The 19,429-nt window shown below is 37.9% G+C and overlaps 1 protein-coding gene across 5 annotated transcripts in view; it reads left to right on the top strand.

Moving 5' to 3' along the window:
* Positions 1-2,833: 2,833 nt before the first annotated feature.
* LOC146475116 (uncharacterized) overlaps positions 2,834-19,429 on the top strand; it is a 46,640-nt gene continuing 30,044 nt past the window's right edge. Inside the window, exons 1-4 of one of the 5 annotated variants that reach the window (XM_085116077.1) lie at positions 2,834-3,401; positions 3,527-3,581; positions 5,916-6,061; positions 15,328-15,382. In XM_085116077.1, the coding sequence (XP_084972203.1) occupies positions 3,384-3,401; positions 3,527-3,581; positions 5,916-6,061; positions 15,328-15,382 (274 nt within the window). In that variant the 5' untranslated portion in view covers positions 2,834-3,383. The remainder of the gene's footprint in view (positions 3,402-3,526; positions 3,582-5,915; positions 6,062-15,327; positions 15,383-19,429) is intronic. The other 4 variants (XM_085116080.1, XM_085116078.1, XM_085116079.1 and 1 more) reach the window with 4 other exon arrangements.

The following is a 19,429-nucleotide window of genomic DNA, read 5'->3' as shown; positions in this document are numbered from 1 at the left end:
GAGTGATCTCGCAAAAACGAGAGTTGACTCAGTACTGTACTTACGTTCTTATCAGTTTTCCGCGATGTAAAACACGTGACCGTACGTAATCGGTAACAAACCAAACGCTTATCTGGTCATCTGTTGAATAAATATATAGTTTAGGAACTAACACTGTTGTAAGTTTTTGCTTTGTAATCGAATTCCTTCATTTTTGAAAACGAAGTCTCCATTTCGTATTTGGCTTGTGGTTTTAGTTCACCAAAGAAAATATGACATATAATTAACTCGATTGGTAGGCAATGCACCAGTAACGCACAGGTCATAGATTAGAATCCCCTTCAATCTTGATTATTTTGTTCAGGCTTTCTGTTCGCAACTGCTTATCCAAAGCTGCTCAAATAACAACAATGGTCTCTCACTTATTATCTTTTATCCGCTGTTACGATTTTCGTATACATATACGCAATTGGAAACAACAACCATTTGCAGTTTATGTACAAAGGAAACGTCAGTATAACCCTTCAAATCTCTCACCAAGGATTATTTTTATTACTCAGTACCACTTACATTGGGTATCAAAATATCAAAGTCGCCTTGGGGGGGGGGGGGGGGAGGGGGGGATGTATTAATTGACCAGTGTTAATTAATGCCGGTTTGGGGGGGGGGTATTAATTGATCAGTGTTAATTAATGCAGGGTTAAATAAATTTTAAAATTGGCAGCGTTCCATTCCAGCCGGATGTTTAGTGTAAATGGTTAAACTCTCCACCCTCGTGGTATTGTACCTGTGACCATGACCTAGCCAATGAATGCACGCGCTGTGGAGGGTGAAAACCTTCACTTCCGTAACAATCGGACTTGGCGTACCGCTTTTACGGAGAAATCCGGTATTGGCAATGTTTCCCGGATGTTCCGTGTAAATGGTTAAACTCTTCGCCCTCGTTCTACTGTACACGTGACCACGAACTAGACAGTGAATGCGCGCGCTTTAGAGACTAGCCGACGGACTAGCCGAGCCGCTTTCACGGGAAAAGACCGTGTCATTAGAGAGATTAATAATCGCGTTTACGGCAAAGTAATAACGTGAGATTCGCGTTTACTTTTTCTTGAAATGAAGAGTTCAAAGATGAGAATAGCGTAAACTAATTACAGCCTTTTGATACTAACGCAAAACTACTCGATTTGACAGGAAAACTGTAAACAGCAAGCGGCAAATATAGGATAAACATGGTCACGTGGCCATATCTCACGTTTGCCGTTTGCCGTAAACGTCATTCTTAATCTCTCTATTGGCAGCGTTCCCGGAGGTTCAGTGTAAAATTTTTAACTCTCCTTGGATCCGAGGCCAGATGATGTACCTTTTATTGTATTTGTTCTGTTGCAAAGCTTAAACGTGATAACAATTTAAACTGTCACACCTCACGAAAACTTTAAAACGTTATTATATTATAATTTTAGTTTTGTCCTGAGCCAGAAGACCAACGTAAAATAGACACTGACAGTTTCCCAACGTGATATACAACACCAAACTTAAACCTCCTTTAAAATTGGTGTAAGAAATTGAAGGCTGTTCCTTTTTTAACCAAAGAACAAAGCACGTCTCAAAAAAAGTATCTCAAAATTTTCTTATGTTCTTATCACACGTTTCTTGGCGATTTGGCGTTTTTTTTTTTTTGGCCTGATTTAGTTCGAATAGACGTTTGAGCATGCGATTGGGCAAACTTAATCCTTGAAGCCCTAATATTAAAGGAAAAATTCTCCTATCTTCTGCCCATACTTTTCTTAGAAAATTACAAGGGAGAAGTTATTCAAATATCAAGAAAATCGCCTTGGGTGATCGTATTCTTAATTCTCTTGACCTGGGGGTTGAAAAACCATTGATATTACAAGGAGAAATTTGATGGTAATCACTGTAACGGCTTAATGGGTTACTCAATTTGGGTCAATCTAAAAGAAACTGTGATACAATAAAATACAGTACAATACTTTTCAGTGACAAATTTACAATTTGTAAATTAATATTAAAACAACATTTGCAATATTTACAATACATAAATAAATATTAAAAATGATAATCAGTTTAAGTAATTAAAAAAAAACTAGATAAAAATTGGTGAGGGGGTAGCTTAACGTAAAAAGTCTTTCAGGAGGTACTTTCTTAAATTACACTTAAAACTATTCAAACACTGGCGAAGCTTAATTGCAGATGGTAAGTTATTCCATATATCAACAATTCTATACGAAAAGGATCCCTGCCCCGGTTTAGTTTTAAATAATGAAATATTCAAATGCTGTGAACTTCTAGTCGCCCGCCCACTTACGTTACCTCTAAAAATAAATTTATTACCTGACTACCTGACTCTGTGGCCATGCTTGTCATACATTTAAAAGCCATAACGGCATCCATGAAGTATAAATTGGTTTTTACTGGGAGCTATCTTAGCCTCTTATAACACTGGAGTTACATGATAATATTTCTTAATATTACTAACAATGCGGGCGGCAAAATTTTGAACACTTTGCAACTTCCTAATATTTGTGTCAGTAGTGTTTGACCACGCGGAGGAACAATAGTACAATTTACTAAAATCTAAAGCATTTATGATCGTTGTTCGTAAATCCTCCTTGAAAACATGTTTCACACGGCTTATCTGTCCTAATACTGACATACAGGAAGAAACATTGTTTACAACGTGATTATTAAAAGTTAAGTTTTTGTCCAAGGTCGTTCAGAATGTGTTGGTACAAGTTCTTTACCTAAGAGCGAAAAATGGAATTGTGGAAGTCTTTCTGTCATCTGCGGGCAGCAAAATTTTGAACACTTTGCAACTTCCTAATATTTGTGTCAGTAGTGTTTGATCACGCGGAGGAACAATAGTACAATTTACTAAAATCTAAAGCATTTATGATCGTTGTTCGTAAATCCTCCTTGAAAACATGTTTCACACGGCTTATCTGTCCTAATACTGACATACAGGAAGAAACATTGTTTACAACGTGATTATTAAAAGTTAAGTTTTTGTCCAAGGTCACACCAAGGTCGTTCAGAATGTGTTGGTACAAGTTCTTTACCTAAGAGCGAGAAATGGAATTGTGGAAGTTTTCCTGTCATCTGCCTGATTATTTTGGTCTTATCCGGTTTTTTTTTTTTTTTTTTTTTTTACAAACGTTGATCATGTTTTGGACATGTGAAATAGACGCACTCATCACAACATCACAGGCAAAATTAATTGTGATACAATGAGTCTCATGGCATGGAAAATAACACGAAATTTGATCTCACCACTGTACACACACCTCTAAATAGATTGTCTTGCTTCGTTTAAAATTCAATCAGTAGTGTTCAGCGTGAAACAGTCAATCAACACTGAAGATTTCTGCAGAGTCGTGCGTTGTGCTGCAATGTCTATGAAAGGCGAGGTACATAATGTTTGTTAATGTAAATACATTTAACTATATATTTAAGTTTACTCTGTTTAAACAATACTCTTTTCTCGTTACAAGGTATCTATCTCTAATAATATTTTAAATATTTCTTTGCGTAGGACAAGATCCCACTCAAGGCGATGGAGGAGCATTCTGAATCAACTGATGACAAAGGTAAAGGAAATAATTTTTATACAATACCTAGCAATCGCTTAATTGCTAAAGCGTCTTCAAAACATGGGACACTTTCACAGAGATTTTGCTGTATGTTTCTCAAAACTGTTCGAATATTTGACTTTGGACCGCTTTTTAGACACAAAATCGCTCTTGGAGCTACGGGGAAAAAATATGGAATGAATTGTCTGGGCAAGAATAAACTATAAAACGGCTTTAGCCATTTCAGGATACATAGGAGGAACTTGAAAACACTGGCCAATGATTTCCATTTTGCATTCCATTTCCTTCCTGACCATCGGCAGCCAAGGATGAATTATACAGCTACTGTGCACTAGTAAATTATTGTCAACAAAACTGAAACATTATTTTGACGTTTACGTCTGTACAAATATCATTATGTGTTTTTGGCTATTGAAAGTGACACTAAAATTAGGTGACACTGTCCCGGACAGGCCAAGAGTTCAAATTTAAAGTAAACAGATTTGCCGAAAGCCAAAGAGTGTTGTCCCTCTGTTAAAAGATTTGTGAAAACGTTTGTTGGGTAATATAGCGCGCGAACTTTGCCCACCACTGTCAACAAAACTGAAGCGGCGCCTTTCTTTTTTTCCCAGAAACTTAAACTCATTAATCTTTTTTAATACGGTGGGTCAAATATTGCCGAAATTTATAGCAATAAATTGATCTTAGTTGAAAATCCACCAGCTAACTGGGCAAAGTGTTTTTGCTACAAATGTTGACCATATGCAGTTTTGCTGTGTGTCACATGACGCATGAAAACAGATTTGCCAGATGTTCTCTACTGAAGAATGAGAAGATCTGGGTACGAGATTAAGAAGATGCCTACTGTGTGTATAGTTAGGAAATAGAATTCCCTTATTTGGTTGAGTTATTTTAGTATTGTGGCGTAAGAGCTTGTGCCCGTCACGTTGACTGATTTTGTGATCCAAACATGCAGGGTAACCGAACGAGAACTTACATTAATTCAAGCAAAATACGTCAAAATTTTCCTATGTTCCTAGCTGGTCGCTTTCTCGTCTTTTAAAGACATATTTGTGTAATTGCAATAGAGATTGATTTTTTTTTGATGCTGAAAATTTAAGTTTAAGAACAATTGATAAACTCAAATTTTATTTCTCGAATTTACTAGCTGTTGTTTGTTTTACGAAAAGTCCTGGCTAACCCTTTTTCACATTTTTAACGACACATTTGTCCCTTCGAAAACAAAAGAAATTACTTTTCCATCCATACGAAATTTGGAGCAAACATTTTACCGAACAAAACTGTGGATTTCATTTCTTTACGACTAAAACCCGATTTCTGAGACGGTTCAGGCCGCTTTCGAACAAATATTCACTGAAATGAACCAATAGGTGCACTTAATTCAAAGTCTAGGTTATCTTACATAAACGTTTTGTAGGTTGTCGTCTGGTTGGTTTATTATTTGGTTCTTTTAACTAGCGTTAGTTCTTGAAATAGACATGCTTGGGAGTTCTTGCCGAGTCATTGGCTTCCATCGTTATATTTCAACAGTCTGTTTTATAAAACAGTTTTTCTGTTCGAGTTTTCATGAAATACCCGTTATTGGATTGTATGGCCGTGTAAGCATATTGAGGTTTACTTCCATCGTTTGACCCAAAGATTTCTGAATCATTGTAGATATTCAAGATGCTAGTTAGTTGAAAATAGTCGGAGTTAGTCGAGAGTTTGTTGAGATGCAGTTGTAAGATGACATGTGTAGTTTTGACCGCTAGAAGCGGAGCAAGTCAAGATTGAAGTCGACTGGAGAAAACACAAAAATGTCAGTCAGTGTTAACAGCTTGGTACCTCAAAACAAACGCGAGTTCTCTCATCCCCTTTAAAACGATTCGCTCTCAACATCAATTGCCGCCAGTTTTTAACACAATTCATCAAAGCCATCCACACTTTCTGGAACTATGAATTCATTCAGGAGGATGAATCTCTGTCAGTTTAATTTCAAGTCATATTGCGCATGCAGATTTCGCACGGTTTAGTTTGTCGTTTTGGTTGCGTGCTATTCTGCGAGGGGGAGGAGGGGGGAGGGGAGGGGAGAGGGATCCGTAGAAATTGGGTTGGTGTTGGTAGCGTACTTTAGTAAAACGTTAATTAATTTCCTTCAAACTTATGTGTCTAATTTTTTCTACCCTGTTCGCATTAGGCCCTTAAGACCCAAAGGAAGGCTTCAAATTCACGATGTTAATCAAAGCATGCACCTCTCAAGACACAAAGTAGTGTTTAATTAGTCTAACATTGGTAGAGTTGCACATCGTGCAGCACACTCATGATCACTGTCCATCTTTTTCCTTTCGTCAGGCCCACTGCCAATGCCTTCAGACATCCAGGAATATTTGCCTGTTGCATTTGCGATGTTGGAAGAGATGCCTGATAAGTGGAAGCTGGAAGTCTTCTCGAAAAACTCTGAACACCTCACGGACCTCTCCGGCACGGAAGGCTTTATGGTATAAAATAAAATTATGACTGCCATATAAGAATTTATAATCCGATGAATCTTCCAGTTAAATAAGTCAGTAAATCTCATCGAAATACTCTTGTTTAAATCGTGATGTTATGTAAACAAGCGTAGCTAGGAAACAAGCTGATCGGATAAGCGTACAAGTATTTTACGTGGATCGCTGTCGTTACATTGTCTGCATACGTAATTATAAGAATAAAAGTGGTTAATGCTTGATAGTGGTTCATATTTACGAAAAGTTATTTTTTATATAAAGTAACTGACATTACCCTTATTGGTGATAAAAGAAAGAGGACCGCAAGAAGACGTTTTCAATTTCTTTCTTGAACCCTACTGACGGCGAATGAATGAACACCTGTTCGAACTGTTGTACACAGACTAAAGAAATCATTCTTTCTTCGGGTTATCAGTCCAATGAATATGAAACATTCACATTTTAATCCCATTGAGCCAGACCTACGAAACATTTCACAAATTTTCAGACTTGTGTCCTCTTTGGTAAGTGACTCTGCCTAGAGTTGCAGTAAAAGGGTAACAAGCTCAAAAAGGGACTTCAACGCAAGCTTAAGCCAAGAGGGACTTTCTCTGGAAACTAATTTATTTATTTAGCTTCGCCTAACTAAAATACAAACAGAATGGAAACAAACAATAGAAACAAAAAAAAATACCAAAGATATAATAGTTAGGCAGGGAGACCACTACAGTGTAGCCAATTACAGTGGATCCCTCAATCCCTAATTCATCTTCATCAATTCGGGGACATCTCTCATCGATTCAAACCCATCCTCGGACACTTTATCCAGCGATTCACCAGAATTAAAAACCATAGAGCTGATTTTTTGTTTCGGCATTTTAAAGTTCAGCTCGGTCGGCAATGGCTTGCAACCGTCGTCTCCGGCAAGCGTCCTCTAACCACTCAGCTGCTGCTAAATCTAAACGCCTGCTATCTAGTTACCTCTCTTCTTAGCATACCGTTCGACCTGGTCCTCGAGGAACGAGGATACGTGTGGTCGTACGATGCGTTTATGTGTCGCGTCCTGTGGCCCGCGTCTACGTTAACTGCCACGGCTTCAGCGCTAACTTTGGCAGCTATCTCCTTGGACAGGTGAGTCGGTTAGTTGAGCCCCTAATGATTGCATTTTTGATCGTGATGGAAATTCAGTTCAAGAGATTGTAGTTACTCCTAGCGTAATGATGAACAAAAAGCACTTATTAAAAAGAATTTCTCAATGGTTCTCACTGAATGGTCGCATTGTACGGATTTCAAGGCGGTTTGGTTGGGGCGGTGAGGGATGAACGCGCGTAAACACCCACGCATGCGCATATTAAGTGTGAAGGAGCATTTGGCTCTTACGTAACTAAATGATTGAATTCGGGGAAAATCACTGTACATGTTCCACTGCCACCCTTGTTATTAATACACATATGCACATAAAGTTTCCCAGATTGGTTTGAATCAGAAAAAGGTCAAAAATTCGTTTTCTATAAATTTGCCGTGAACGTTGAACAGAGTAACACTTTTTTACAATTACAAACACTACAGTTACAAACACTACAAATACTACAGATATTCTGTCTACACAACTGAAAATACAAAACTCACGCTACATTGTACTCTAATTACACAATTACTTTCTGTATTTACAAGATACTTTATATAAAGTTACAATACAGGGATTTAAATTATCAAAAATATACATATAAATTTACATAATTTACATAATGCTATTTAATAGAAAAAAAAAAAAATGAACGGGCGGCACTTACTTCTTTACAAAATAATTAGGATTGATATTTAAAACAGGGTTCCATTTTGCCTGAAAATGTTTTAAGCTTAAATTGCTTTGCAAGGCTATAAGCTTTTCAATTTCATACTTTCTCTTGACTACATCTTCGAAAGGCAAAAAGAGAGGGATTTGGTTATTTTTGCGGCAATTCCACAAACAAATTTTACGTAAAATTATAAGGTAGTTGAGCAGGTCAGATCTCTCATCTAATACTCCTAAAATAATATTAATATATTCCAGTTTTATTTGCTCCGTGGTTACTGTTAACCAAAAGTTTTCAAATTTAGTCCAAAAATCTGTTGAAAAAGAGCATAGGTAAAAGAAATGTTCTAGCGTCGCTCGAGAGGTTTGACAAAACGCACAAAGATCACTTTGAATCCTTCCGATGTTTACTAACCGGGTATTCAAAACCAAAATGTTGTTTAAAATTTTGAACTGAAAACATTGTACAAATGTTTCAAGTGCAACTGATTTTACCAGCACAAATGCTTTTCGAGTCTCTTCTTCACTTAGGTTAAAACCTAACCTCTTGAATGTTTGGCTTTTTCTTGAATGAGAAAAGCATAAAAGTTTCTACTCCTCTTGCTCGAGATAAGATCAAAATCTTTGTTACCGCATTTTAACTCAAGTGTATTTTAAACGTTTCTGTCGACGATGAGATTCCTTAAAGGGAGGGGTTCACGGTTCTGCGCATGTCCATGAATCAAAATACGTTTTCGCCTTTGCTCGCTATGACCCAAGCCTGTTTAATTTAATCCGTTGTTTAAGAACCATTCGGAAGGGAATAGGTAACTCGGGTGGTAATTTTTTTCATATGATTGCGTTTTTTCGCATGCAAATAACTGTAAATACATCAACGGTGGAATAAATCCTACGGGTCAACGCTAAATTCAAAATCGACAGTATGAGTACAAACCATTAGCATTTTCTGTGAATTTTGGTCATCAGTCATTTTGCTTGGACTAATTATAGAATGTGATTACTGAAGTACAAGTGAGTGGGATTTTCAAAGCCATAAAGTTGATAAGAAAGAGAATAAAGCATTTAGATTCATGCACATGCGCTGGAATGTGAACCCTTCCCTTTAAATGCTTCGGCACAGAGCAACGAATAGCAGACCACATCAAGTAATTTGAGCCCATTAGTCCATTGTCCTTTGCTATGTTAAAGGATTCAACTTTGCTCCGAGAAAACATTAAATCGCTGGTAAAAATTACACCAGTATTTATGTAATTATGATAACAGATAGGTTTGCCGTTTATCTTTATATTACAATTATTCCAAATTATAGAATCAAAGTTTTAGAATCCGTTGCAAAACTTGAGCGAAATTCAGACCACCATTGCAGCATTTCAAAATAAAAAATGGAATTAATATGATAGTCATTAATATTATAGTTGCAGTGAAAAAAGAAAATACCTCCAAAAGGTTTAAGCAAATGTTTAAGATAACTTTTCCATGGAGACGGTTTAGGATTGAAAATTTTCGAAATCCATGCTAACCTAAGAGACTTGATCGAAGTCTGTAGGTCAGTGAGATTTAACCCACCATGGTCAGAACTATTAATTGTAGCTCTTCTGGTTATTTTGTCAGGCCCTTTCAATAAGAATTTATATATCAACGTTTGAATCAGCGGTATAAATTCCGAGGGAGGTGAGAGGATAGAAAATATGTATACCAATTTAGGGAGAAGAAGACTTTTAATGATAGATACTTTACCAAATAAAGTGAGGCCTCTCCAGCTCCACTGATGTATTTGTTTTTTTAATTTCGGTAATCTTGTCGTAAACGTTTTTTTGTAATGACACTTCTCTGTTATAACTGAAGTGTACCCCAAGAACTTTTACGCTTTTGCGCCATTTTAGAGATAAGGGTATCTCGGGGCTATTACGGCTCGAACCAATCCACATTGCTTATGTTTTAGTATAATTAACCTTTAAACCTGATAGTTTCCCAAAAAGATCAAGTAATTTAAAGAGATTTTGTGCGGTTGTTAAATCAGATAAGAAAGCAGTGAGGCCGTCTGCGTATTGAGCAATTTTCCATTCCTCTAAATCTAACTTAATTCCTTTAATATCGGTACAAGTTCGAATTGCAGCAGCTAAAATCTCAATTGCGATTACAAATAGATATGGCGACAAGGGATCCCCTTGCCTAACACCTCTGTTTAACTCAAAATTAGCAGTAAAAGATCCGTTGTTTTATGGTACAACTGGATACATTACTATAAAATGTTTCTACCCATCTTACAACACTGTGACCAAAGCCGAAAATTTCTAAGCATTTAAACATAAAATTCCATTCAAGGCTGTCAAATGCCTTTTCAAAATCTCTGAATAAGAATATACCCGGAATATTGAATGTTTTAGTGTATTCCATGACGTCTAAAATTGATCTAGCTGCTTCCCCTATGTATCGACCTGAAACATATCCAGTCTGATTGCTGTGGATTATCTCTGGTAGAATTTTAGTAATTCGTGTTGCTATTACTTTGGATGCTATTTTAGTGTCAACAGTAGTAGGTAGTAAGTCTTTACCTGTTTTTTCGATAAGTGTAATGAAACCTTGCCTTAGTGAGTAAGACATTTCTCCTTCTTTATAAGCTTCGTTAAAACTTTCAACCACCATTTCACCGATTGATGAGCAAAAGACATTATAAAATTCAATTGGCAGACCATCATTTCCAGGAATCTTACCTAGTTGGAATGTTTTGATAATGTTTTGGCATTCTTCAATTGTTATTTTTCCTTCGCATTTCTCACTTGCTTCACTTGATAGCCTTGATAGATATGGATTTTCAAAGAAGATTTCTGCATCTGGAGTGTCTAGCTTTGTTTTGGAACTGCTGTACAACTTAGTGTAGAATTGCTTTTGCGCGTTCATTATCGAGAGAGGATCGGTAGAGATAACTCCACTAATGTATAGTTTTCTAATATGTTTCTTAATGTGGTCACGTTTTTCCAGGTTTAAAAAATATTTACTTTTCTTTTCTCCGTGTTCGTGCCATCGTGCCCTTGCCCGTATAATTAACCTTCAACTTTTTTGTCATTCATCAATTCAAGTTCGCTTTTACATCTTTCCTGATTGTAATTCGCGTATTTTCACAGGGATTATTTTGAAAGGCAGCTAATGATTCGGGATATTTACTAGTTAATTCTCTTTCACGTTTTTGTCGAATTTGCGATAAACGCTTTGAGAAAATAATAGAATCGGTTCTAATATTGAATTGTATCCAATCCAGTTGCATTGAAATAAGCGGTTGGCTACCCCTGAACAGGTCACAAGAACACTGTGAGACAGTGACACTCTGTTAAAAAAAAAACTCGAGTAACAGATTTCCCAGGTTTGCCTTGTTTTGCCTGGCTTGTTTACCATCTGATATGTTGTCGCCAAAACTGTCCAATGGCGTCACATCACGTTATTTTCTCAAACAAAGTTGGCTACAAATAGAAGCAACTCTGTCTTAAATAGGAGTAACTTGAACCTAGATCAAACATATTCCACACCAGGATGATTCAAGGACTAGACAAGGCAAGGAGGTGGAAGGGGGGGGGGGGGGGGAGGGTTCTCCCTATAGTGGACTTTATAGAAGAGACGGCTCCCCACGAAAGGGTTGCCTTTTGCAGACTGGAGGTGCATCTGAAGGGTAGGGATTTCACGAGCTGGAGTATAGAAGAGGGTAGGGAAAGACTGTCATTTAGGATTTAAAACGGCTTTTCAAAATTTATCTTGCAAAGTCACATGAGTCTGGATCGAGAACGAATCCCGCGGGAGTCTGGAGTTTACCATGATCCTTTCTAGTCAAAGGAATATACCACAGGAAGCGAAATCGTTTACAGAGGGGGAGGGGGACAGTCAGTGAGCACTAAGCCCTCCGCTCTAGGGTTATTTATGGCTCTTTTAATCTTGAGGGCGGCGGTTTCCTAATTTTTTTTTTTTTTTCAATTTATATAAGCTGTTTTATATTAGAATAATTATGAAAAAGTAGCCTAGCTACCACTCGATCTATTATTGCACAACGGGCTCGCCGTCCACTTATGTTCATCACTATCCTACTACCATTCTGCAGATACCGCAAAAATGTAAAAATTTACCTTCGGGAAGGCCACCTTGCCTTCAAAGTAGGTTCCAAAGTTCCATCGTTGACATTAAGGAGCTTAAGCACAGACGTTTACGAGCCACGGACGGCAACCGGAAGTTGATTTACGTTGTTTTACAATTTGGAAATTTTATTCCAAGCAGTGAGCAAACTTTTGTTTATAATTATTACTTAGGAGGTGAATAAAGTTTTTTTTCCTGTAATTGGTCTAGAAACATTTTAATTAAATGAGAGACACCATAACTAAATTTTAAAATTGGTCGTGTTCCATTCCATCCGGATGTTCAGTGTAAATGGTTAAACTCTCTACCCTCGAGCTATTGTACATGTCACCATGAACTAGGCGATGAATTCGCGCGCTGTGGAGGGAAAATCCCTTCAGTTACTTAACAATCGGACAAGGCGTACCGCTTTCACGGGGAAAGCCCGTATCATTGGCACTGTTCCCGGATGTTCAGTGTAAATGATTGGACTCTACACCCTGGTGCTACTATACATGTGACCATGAACTAGCCAATGAATGAGCGCGCTGTGGAAGGAAAAACCTTCAATTGCGTAACAATTGGTTTTCCAACAAAGTTAAAGCAATAATTAGCATATCTAATAATTGCTGGACAACACATAGTGGATGTGTTTTACAACTTACAATGTATGAACGTTTTGCCGAGGCTTTTAGTTCAGTGCGGATACTATCTGAATTGCCCTTAACTACTCTGAAATATATTTTCAAAAACACACGTAGTTTCTTCTTATCATAGGAATGGCTTCAAGTCGTTGGAAATTCAAAGTCCGTCACCTGAACAATGCAAATTTGGTCAAGCGACTAATTAATAATTATACTGCCAAATCACGCGGAATTTCACCTGATAATTAGCGGCCGAGTTGGCCAAAAACAGGGGAAATTCCGAAATACTGAGCAGGATAACTTTTTAATTATTCAATTCATTGATAACAAAGCAGAGTTCTATTACAGAAAACCTGGAGGCGATCTTTATTTTGCCATTTTTCTCCCCGACACACGACGCTGGAGATCTGTTGACTCATGCCGGAAGACGAATATTCATTGCACCAATCCATAACCATATTTGGCAAGTGTTACAATGTGTTGAGTGACACACAATATTTGGTGATCATTTGAGGTCAGGGAACATTTTCGACGCAGCACTCCATTCAACATCAATTGCCACTGTTTTATAGTACTGAATCAAGTTCACTCGCTCAAAGCGACATGTACAGTGTTCACATGGCGTCTCATCTAGATAGGCGATGATAAATACTTTGTACCTAGGCCGGATAATGTACTTTTCATAGTATTTGTTCTGTTGCAAAATTATAACGTGATAACAATTTAAAGTAAACAAGACGCTTTTCAGAGCGTTTACGTGGGATGCGTTGACTATGTTTAGCACTAGTGGCCTCATTTATTGTACGCCTCACCGATTTTTTAACCTTCCCTCCCTTCGCGATTGAACTAACTGAACAGTTTTAGTCAGAAAGATTGCGTGATATTGAGTTGCGCTACTTGAAATTTTGCCGCCAAAAAATAGTTCCCGCAATGTCTTCAGCTGAAAGGAGCACTCTTTTTATCTGAAAAGTTCACTGCTAATCATAACTTTTTGCATAGATGAAAACTTGACAACTTTCATCATATTTTTGCTTCTCATACAAAAGTCTTTCGTTGTACCGGAGATTCTATTACAATAACGTGGCGTGACTCACGTTTTCTACTCTGGTTATGTAAATAAAAGTGTAAGATTACAATGTAAGATTACAAATTGTTTTCGTTTCATCAAAAAAACAGAAAGAAAACAGGCAAAAAGCTTTCCTAAATGAAAACTTTTAGTAAAAATTGACAATCAAACCTTTAATCTTTTTGTGAAGTGGATTTCCAGTTGCGTTTAAGCATCAAATCGACAAAGTCATGCGATGTGTGTTTTAGCTTATCAATGATCTTTCCCCCACGTATTCTGGATGGTTCTACAACTGTCAAACAGAAGCATGATTCCTTCGCTTTGAACCCTCCAATTTCCACCGTTTTCACTGTCGAGTGCTTCTTAGAAGTTATTCTTTCGATTTACTGCTTCAAAAGGGTTAGTTTTCTTTTTGAAAACGGCACATTGGAATTTAAAACATTAAAACAATATGGCCACGCCACTAAAGTCAAGCCTTTTCAGTTCCACCGAGAGACCACTAGGACCTGAATAATCACAATAGTAATTAACTCCCGTCCGATCCCTCCTGACATACACTAAAATATTGCATTCTGATTGGACCGTTTTTGTTAAAGACAATAAGGACAATACGAGACAAAAAGATCCCCTCTAGGAGAAAACTGAATTTGATACATCTAAAACGAGTAAATAATTGAAAGATGCGCATTTGTGGATACAAACGGCCCCCATTTTATAACGTGGGCTGCACAGGCATCCCACGTAATCAGTTGAAATGTCAGACCTCGCGACTACTTTAAAACATTATTATATTCGAATTTTATTTTTGTCCTGAGCCAGAAAACCAACGTGAAATAGACACTAAAAGTTTTATGACGTAATATACAACACCAAATTTAAACCTTCGTCAAACTTGGTGTAGGAGTTTAAAGGCTGTTCTTTTTTTACCAAAGAACAAAAACGTTCAAAAAAGGTTTCAAACTTTTCTTGTGTTCTTATTACATGTTTCTTGGCGGTTTGGTGTTTACTTCATGGAACGATTTAGCTTGAATGAAAATAGACGTTTGGGCACGCAACCGTGCCCGAGCTTAACCCTCTAAGGCCTAATATTAAAGAACAAATTCTCCCGTCTTGTCGCCATACTTTAATAATAAAATTATTAGGTAGAAGTTATTCATATAACAATAAAATCGCCTTGGATGATTATATCGTTAATTCTCATGACCTCAGGGATTGCAAAAAAATTGATATTACAAGGAGAAATTGGATGCTGATCACTGTTACGGCTTAAAGGGTTACTTAATTTGGGTCGATCTAAAACAAACTGTGATCATGTTCTGGACATGTGAAATAGACGTGCTGATCACAACATCACAAGCAAAACAATTGTGACACAGTGAGTCTCATGACATGACAAATAACAAGATATTTGATCTCACCACTGTACACAGACTTCTAAATAAATTTTCTTGTTTCATTTAAAGTTCAAGCAGTAGTTTTCAGCTTGAAACAGTCAACCAACGCTGACGTTTTCTGCAGAGTAGTGCGTTGTGCTACAATGTCTATGACAGGCGAGGTACATCATGTTTGTTAATGTAAATACATTTAACTATTCAAAAAGGCTCCTTTGTTCATCTTCTTTTCTCGTTACAAGGTATTTACTTCTGATAAAATTTTCAATATTTCTTTTGCGCAGGACAAGGCCCCACCCCAAGAGATGGCGGAGCATTCCGAATCAACTGATGACAAAGGTAAAAGAAATATTATAGTTTCTTATCGGAAATGAATCGCTTTGAAAATTTTGATTGTACAGTGAAGAAAAACTTGACTTCATGGCTTCGCCTTTTTTGTACCTTAAAGGAAAGTAGCATGGGAAAAATAGTTCTTTTTCGTGAAGGACGAAAAACGTGGTTTAGAAAACAATTTTAAACTCCAGGATGCTCGAAAAACCGACGGCAACTTCATTAGTTCAGGAAGAACGGTCTCTGTTTCCTAAAATTTTTACGACCTGACATGTCAACTAATGCCGGGTGTAAACAGATTAACGTATGGTCCGAAAATTGACCTGAGCAAAAAGAATAAAAGAAAACATATGGGAAATATTTCTCTTGAATATTCCTGACTGGTTTTCTCGACTGATTACATAAGTAGGAATAAAGAGAAAAAATAGGAATAGAAGTGTTCGCCAGCCATGCCAGGGCAGTAGCTAAGTTGTATCCCGAAATTAAACGGACCAAAAATACCGTTAGTTGAAAGCCAAGAATTCTCAAATCATCGATATTTAGTATACGGTTACGTCCTGAAAGGTGGATACACTGAATGGAGCCTTCTCCCTAACATTGGCTTATTTCAAATTATGAGTTCATGTTTAAGACTGTCAATTTTTTTTCTGTGGATTTCCGCGCTTTATGAAACTTACAGCCCAGCATACTATTCTGGTCTTCTACTCAAAAGGTATTTTACCAAAATGCCGCGAAACATACGCGACTATAAAACCGCAAAAAATGTCGAACTGATAGCGAATTAACCGCTGGATAAAACAATCCGCTCTTTGAACAACTGTCGCCTGATGTCAGTTTCTGATGTGTGTATATTTCACATATTTTTGTATTTCGATTTTATACTAACGAAAATCTATTAGTGAAACCTCGTAAAGAGCGTTTTAAACTCATACCGAGACAAAACTATTACCGTATTGTGCTTCGTAACTCAGCCCCGGCTTACGTCGATGTTAAGTGAATCTCGTCGGCAGACTAAAAGCCGGGTCTGAAAGAATTGATGAATCCTTTGAACTTGAGCGGTGTGGCACGAAGTCTGTTAATGTACTGTGCGATCGATATCAGTGCTTGTTTTTTTCTGATTTTCGATGATTTAGCACGACAACATGGCTCTTCTTTATCGAAGGTGGATAGTTTGAAAACATAACCTCACGGCAACAGCTAGTTGAACGCGAGATCCAAATATCTAATCCCGGGGAACTGAAATTCACAGAAACAGCTTGCCAAACACGAAAAGACAAACGTGACTCTTTAAACCTCACGAGAGAACAACGTAGAATTTTACTCAGCGTGTTTTACTTACCGATAGTAGACCCACAGCAAACTTTTAAAGGATGATAGTAGACCTTCAACGAAAACAGAACCCCAGCCAACGGTTGAAAATGCCGAGGACACACGAATCACCACGTGAACCGAGCGCATCGAAGTCAGACAAACCAGGGCGCAGTATAAAGCAAACGCCTCAGAGCGAGCGAGGCAAATGTCGGCCAACGGTTGAAAATTGCCGAGAACACACGAATCACCACGCGCGTTGGCGCATCGAAGTGAGGCAGAACGTAGGCAAGAGCTTCAGAGCGAGGCAAATGTTTGTCGAAAGGAATCTCAAGAACATTGTCAAGAACATTGTCAACAAAACTTTTGCCGCGGCTTTCTTCGCTTCCAGAAACCTAAAGTTGTTGATCTTTTTTAACACGGTGGGTGAAATATTACCGGAAATCTATAGCAATAAAATGATCTTGAAAATTCATCTTCGGCAATTCTTGGGCAAAGTGTTTTTGCTACAAATGTTGAGCATATGCAGTTTTGCTGTGTGTCACATTCCTGACACATGAAAACGGATTTTACCAGATGTTCTCTACCGAAGAATGAGAAGATCTGGGTATGAGATTAACAGAATGCCTACTGTGTCTATAGTTAGGAAATAGAATTTCCTTATTTGGTTGAGTTATATTAGTGGTGTGACGTAACAGCTTGTGACCGTCATGTTGATCTTGTGATCCAAACATGCAGAGGAACCGAACGAGAACTTTTTCAAGCAAAATGCGTCAAATTTTTCCTGTGTTCCCAGGTTGCTTTCTGCCGGTCTTTTAAAGATATGTTTGTGTAATTGGAATAGAGATTACTTTGCTCCGATGCTGAAAATTTAAGGTTAGTGTGTACCTTCAGGGGTGGCTTCAGTTTAACGGATGAAGCGCCTCTCAGTTACATCACAGATACCCAAAACCCTATATCAAATTAAAGCTTTAATTGCTTTTCCAAGAAAATAAATTCCCAGGTTTTCCGCAAAAGTCCAAAAGTCCAAGCTTGAAGGTCCAGATCGTCGTTCAAGAGTCCCGACTCAATGCGATTTTTATATTTTGTAAGTTTGTTTTTTTTTTTTCTCCACTTTAGGATCCCAAAAGCTTAAAAAATGGGTCGGGGTTTTCCTTAATTCGATTGCGTTCAAAAGTTACAGAACATTTTTTAAAACTGCGAGAAACCATGCGGAGTTAAAGCACGGAAATGGCTTTCAAGGACTTCGGAAAGAATTTTCAGAATTATCGAATACCCCGACATGTTTTTCTTGACTAAATATTTTTCTTGTATTTGGCCAAATTTGACTGAAATCGGCCAAATCTGTGTTGAGTTGTAACTCTTGAAAGTGTCTCCTCCAAGTGAAAAGTTAAGTTTGAGAAAACAACGCTTGAAAAAAAATTCTCGCTACACAAACAAGTCACTGCCCCTTATTTTAAGATCTTTACCTACTTAAAAGTGAAGCTCAAAGCTATTGTCTTCTTTTATCTCAGTTTCGTACTCGAACAAACGCAAGTTCTACAACTAAATACAAGGTATTCGAAGTGCGGGAACGTGAGGGGTTCAAGACTATAGAAAGACCGTTCGCGCGACTATCGCAACGGGTAGTAGACTGCAAGCAGTCCCTTTCTGGATAGTCGAGGTCGCGCGAAATAGCCGAGCGCGAAAAAACTGATTTCTCCTCGCTCCAGTCTCGCTGCGCTATGAGCGCACCATCTCGACTGACCAGAAAGGGACTGCTTGCAGTCTAAACGGATAGTTACCTCGGCGGCAATACGCTGTCAATGAAAGTAAAATTTAACTTTCGGTGGAAATCGCTTACGCCCCAATTTCTCGGCAAATACTCACTCTTTTTTCTAAAATTCTTGTTTTGTTTGTAAGAACTTACTGGAAGGTTTATTTCTTTGAACAAAATTTTGTCTCTGATTGTACACTGCAACTTTAAGTTAAAGAACGTTTGGGAGACTCAAATTGTTTTCTCGATTTCACTAGCTGTTGTTTGTTTTACGAAAAGTCCAGGCTAACCCTTTTTCGCCTTGTCAAAGACACATTTGCCCCTTCGAAAACGAAAGGAATTAGGTTTCCATCGATCGATACGAGCAACTGACATTTTGCCGAACAAAACTGGATTTCATTTCTTTACGGCTAAATCCCAATTTCTGAGGCGATTAAAGCTGCTTCCGAACAGATTTCCACCGAAATGAACCATTGGGTGCACTTAATTTAAAGTCTAGGTTATCCTAAATAAATGTTTTGTAGGTTGTCGTCTGTTTGGTTTATCATTTAGGTCTTTAAATTAGCGTTAGTTCTCAAAATAGACATACTTGGGAGTTCTTACCGACCCATCATTGTATTTGAACATTCTGTTTTTTAAAACTGTTGTTCTGTCTGAGTTTTCATTGAATACCCGTTATCAAGCATGTCCAATACACCCAATCTGAGTCGAATCGTCAGTAAGCGAAGACGATTCGACTCACCGGAAGTCAGGTCGTGAATAAATGCTTCGCAAGGCCGCTATCGATCGATTCTTTTGCCTTTGCAGTCGACCCGTCTTACCGCAAGTCGATTCGCTTGCGGGCTATGAGAGAGGGCAGAAAATGTTGACGATTCGACTCGATCCGACTCGAATCGATCGATTCGTTTGCCCTTGCAGTTGACCCGTCTTACCGGAAGTCGATTCGCTTGCGGGCTATGAGAGAGGGCAGAAAATGTTGACGATTCGACTCG

Source organism: Pavona decussata, unplaced genomic scaffold (assembly GCF_977016875.1).
Source record: "Pavona decussata unplaced genomic scaffold, jaPavDecu1.1 SCAFFOLD_85, whole genome shotgun sequence".
NCBI classification, from domain to species: Eukaryota; Metazoa; Cnidaria; class Anthozoa; order Scleractinia; family Agariciidae; genus Pavona; species Pavona decussata.
The sequence above is the reverse complement of the archived record's forward strand: the minus strand, read 5'-3'. Positions and strand labels throughout refer to the sequence as shown.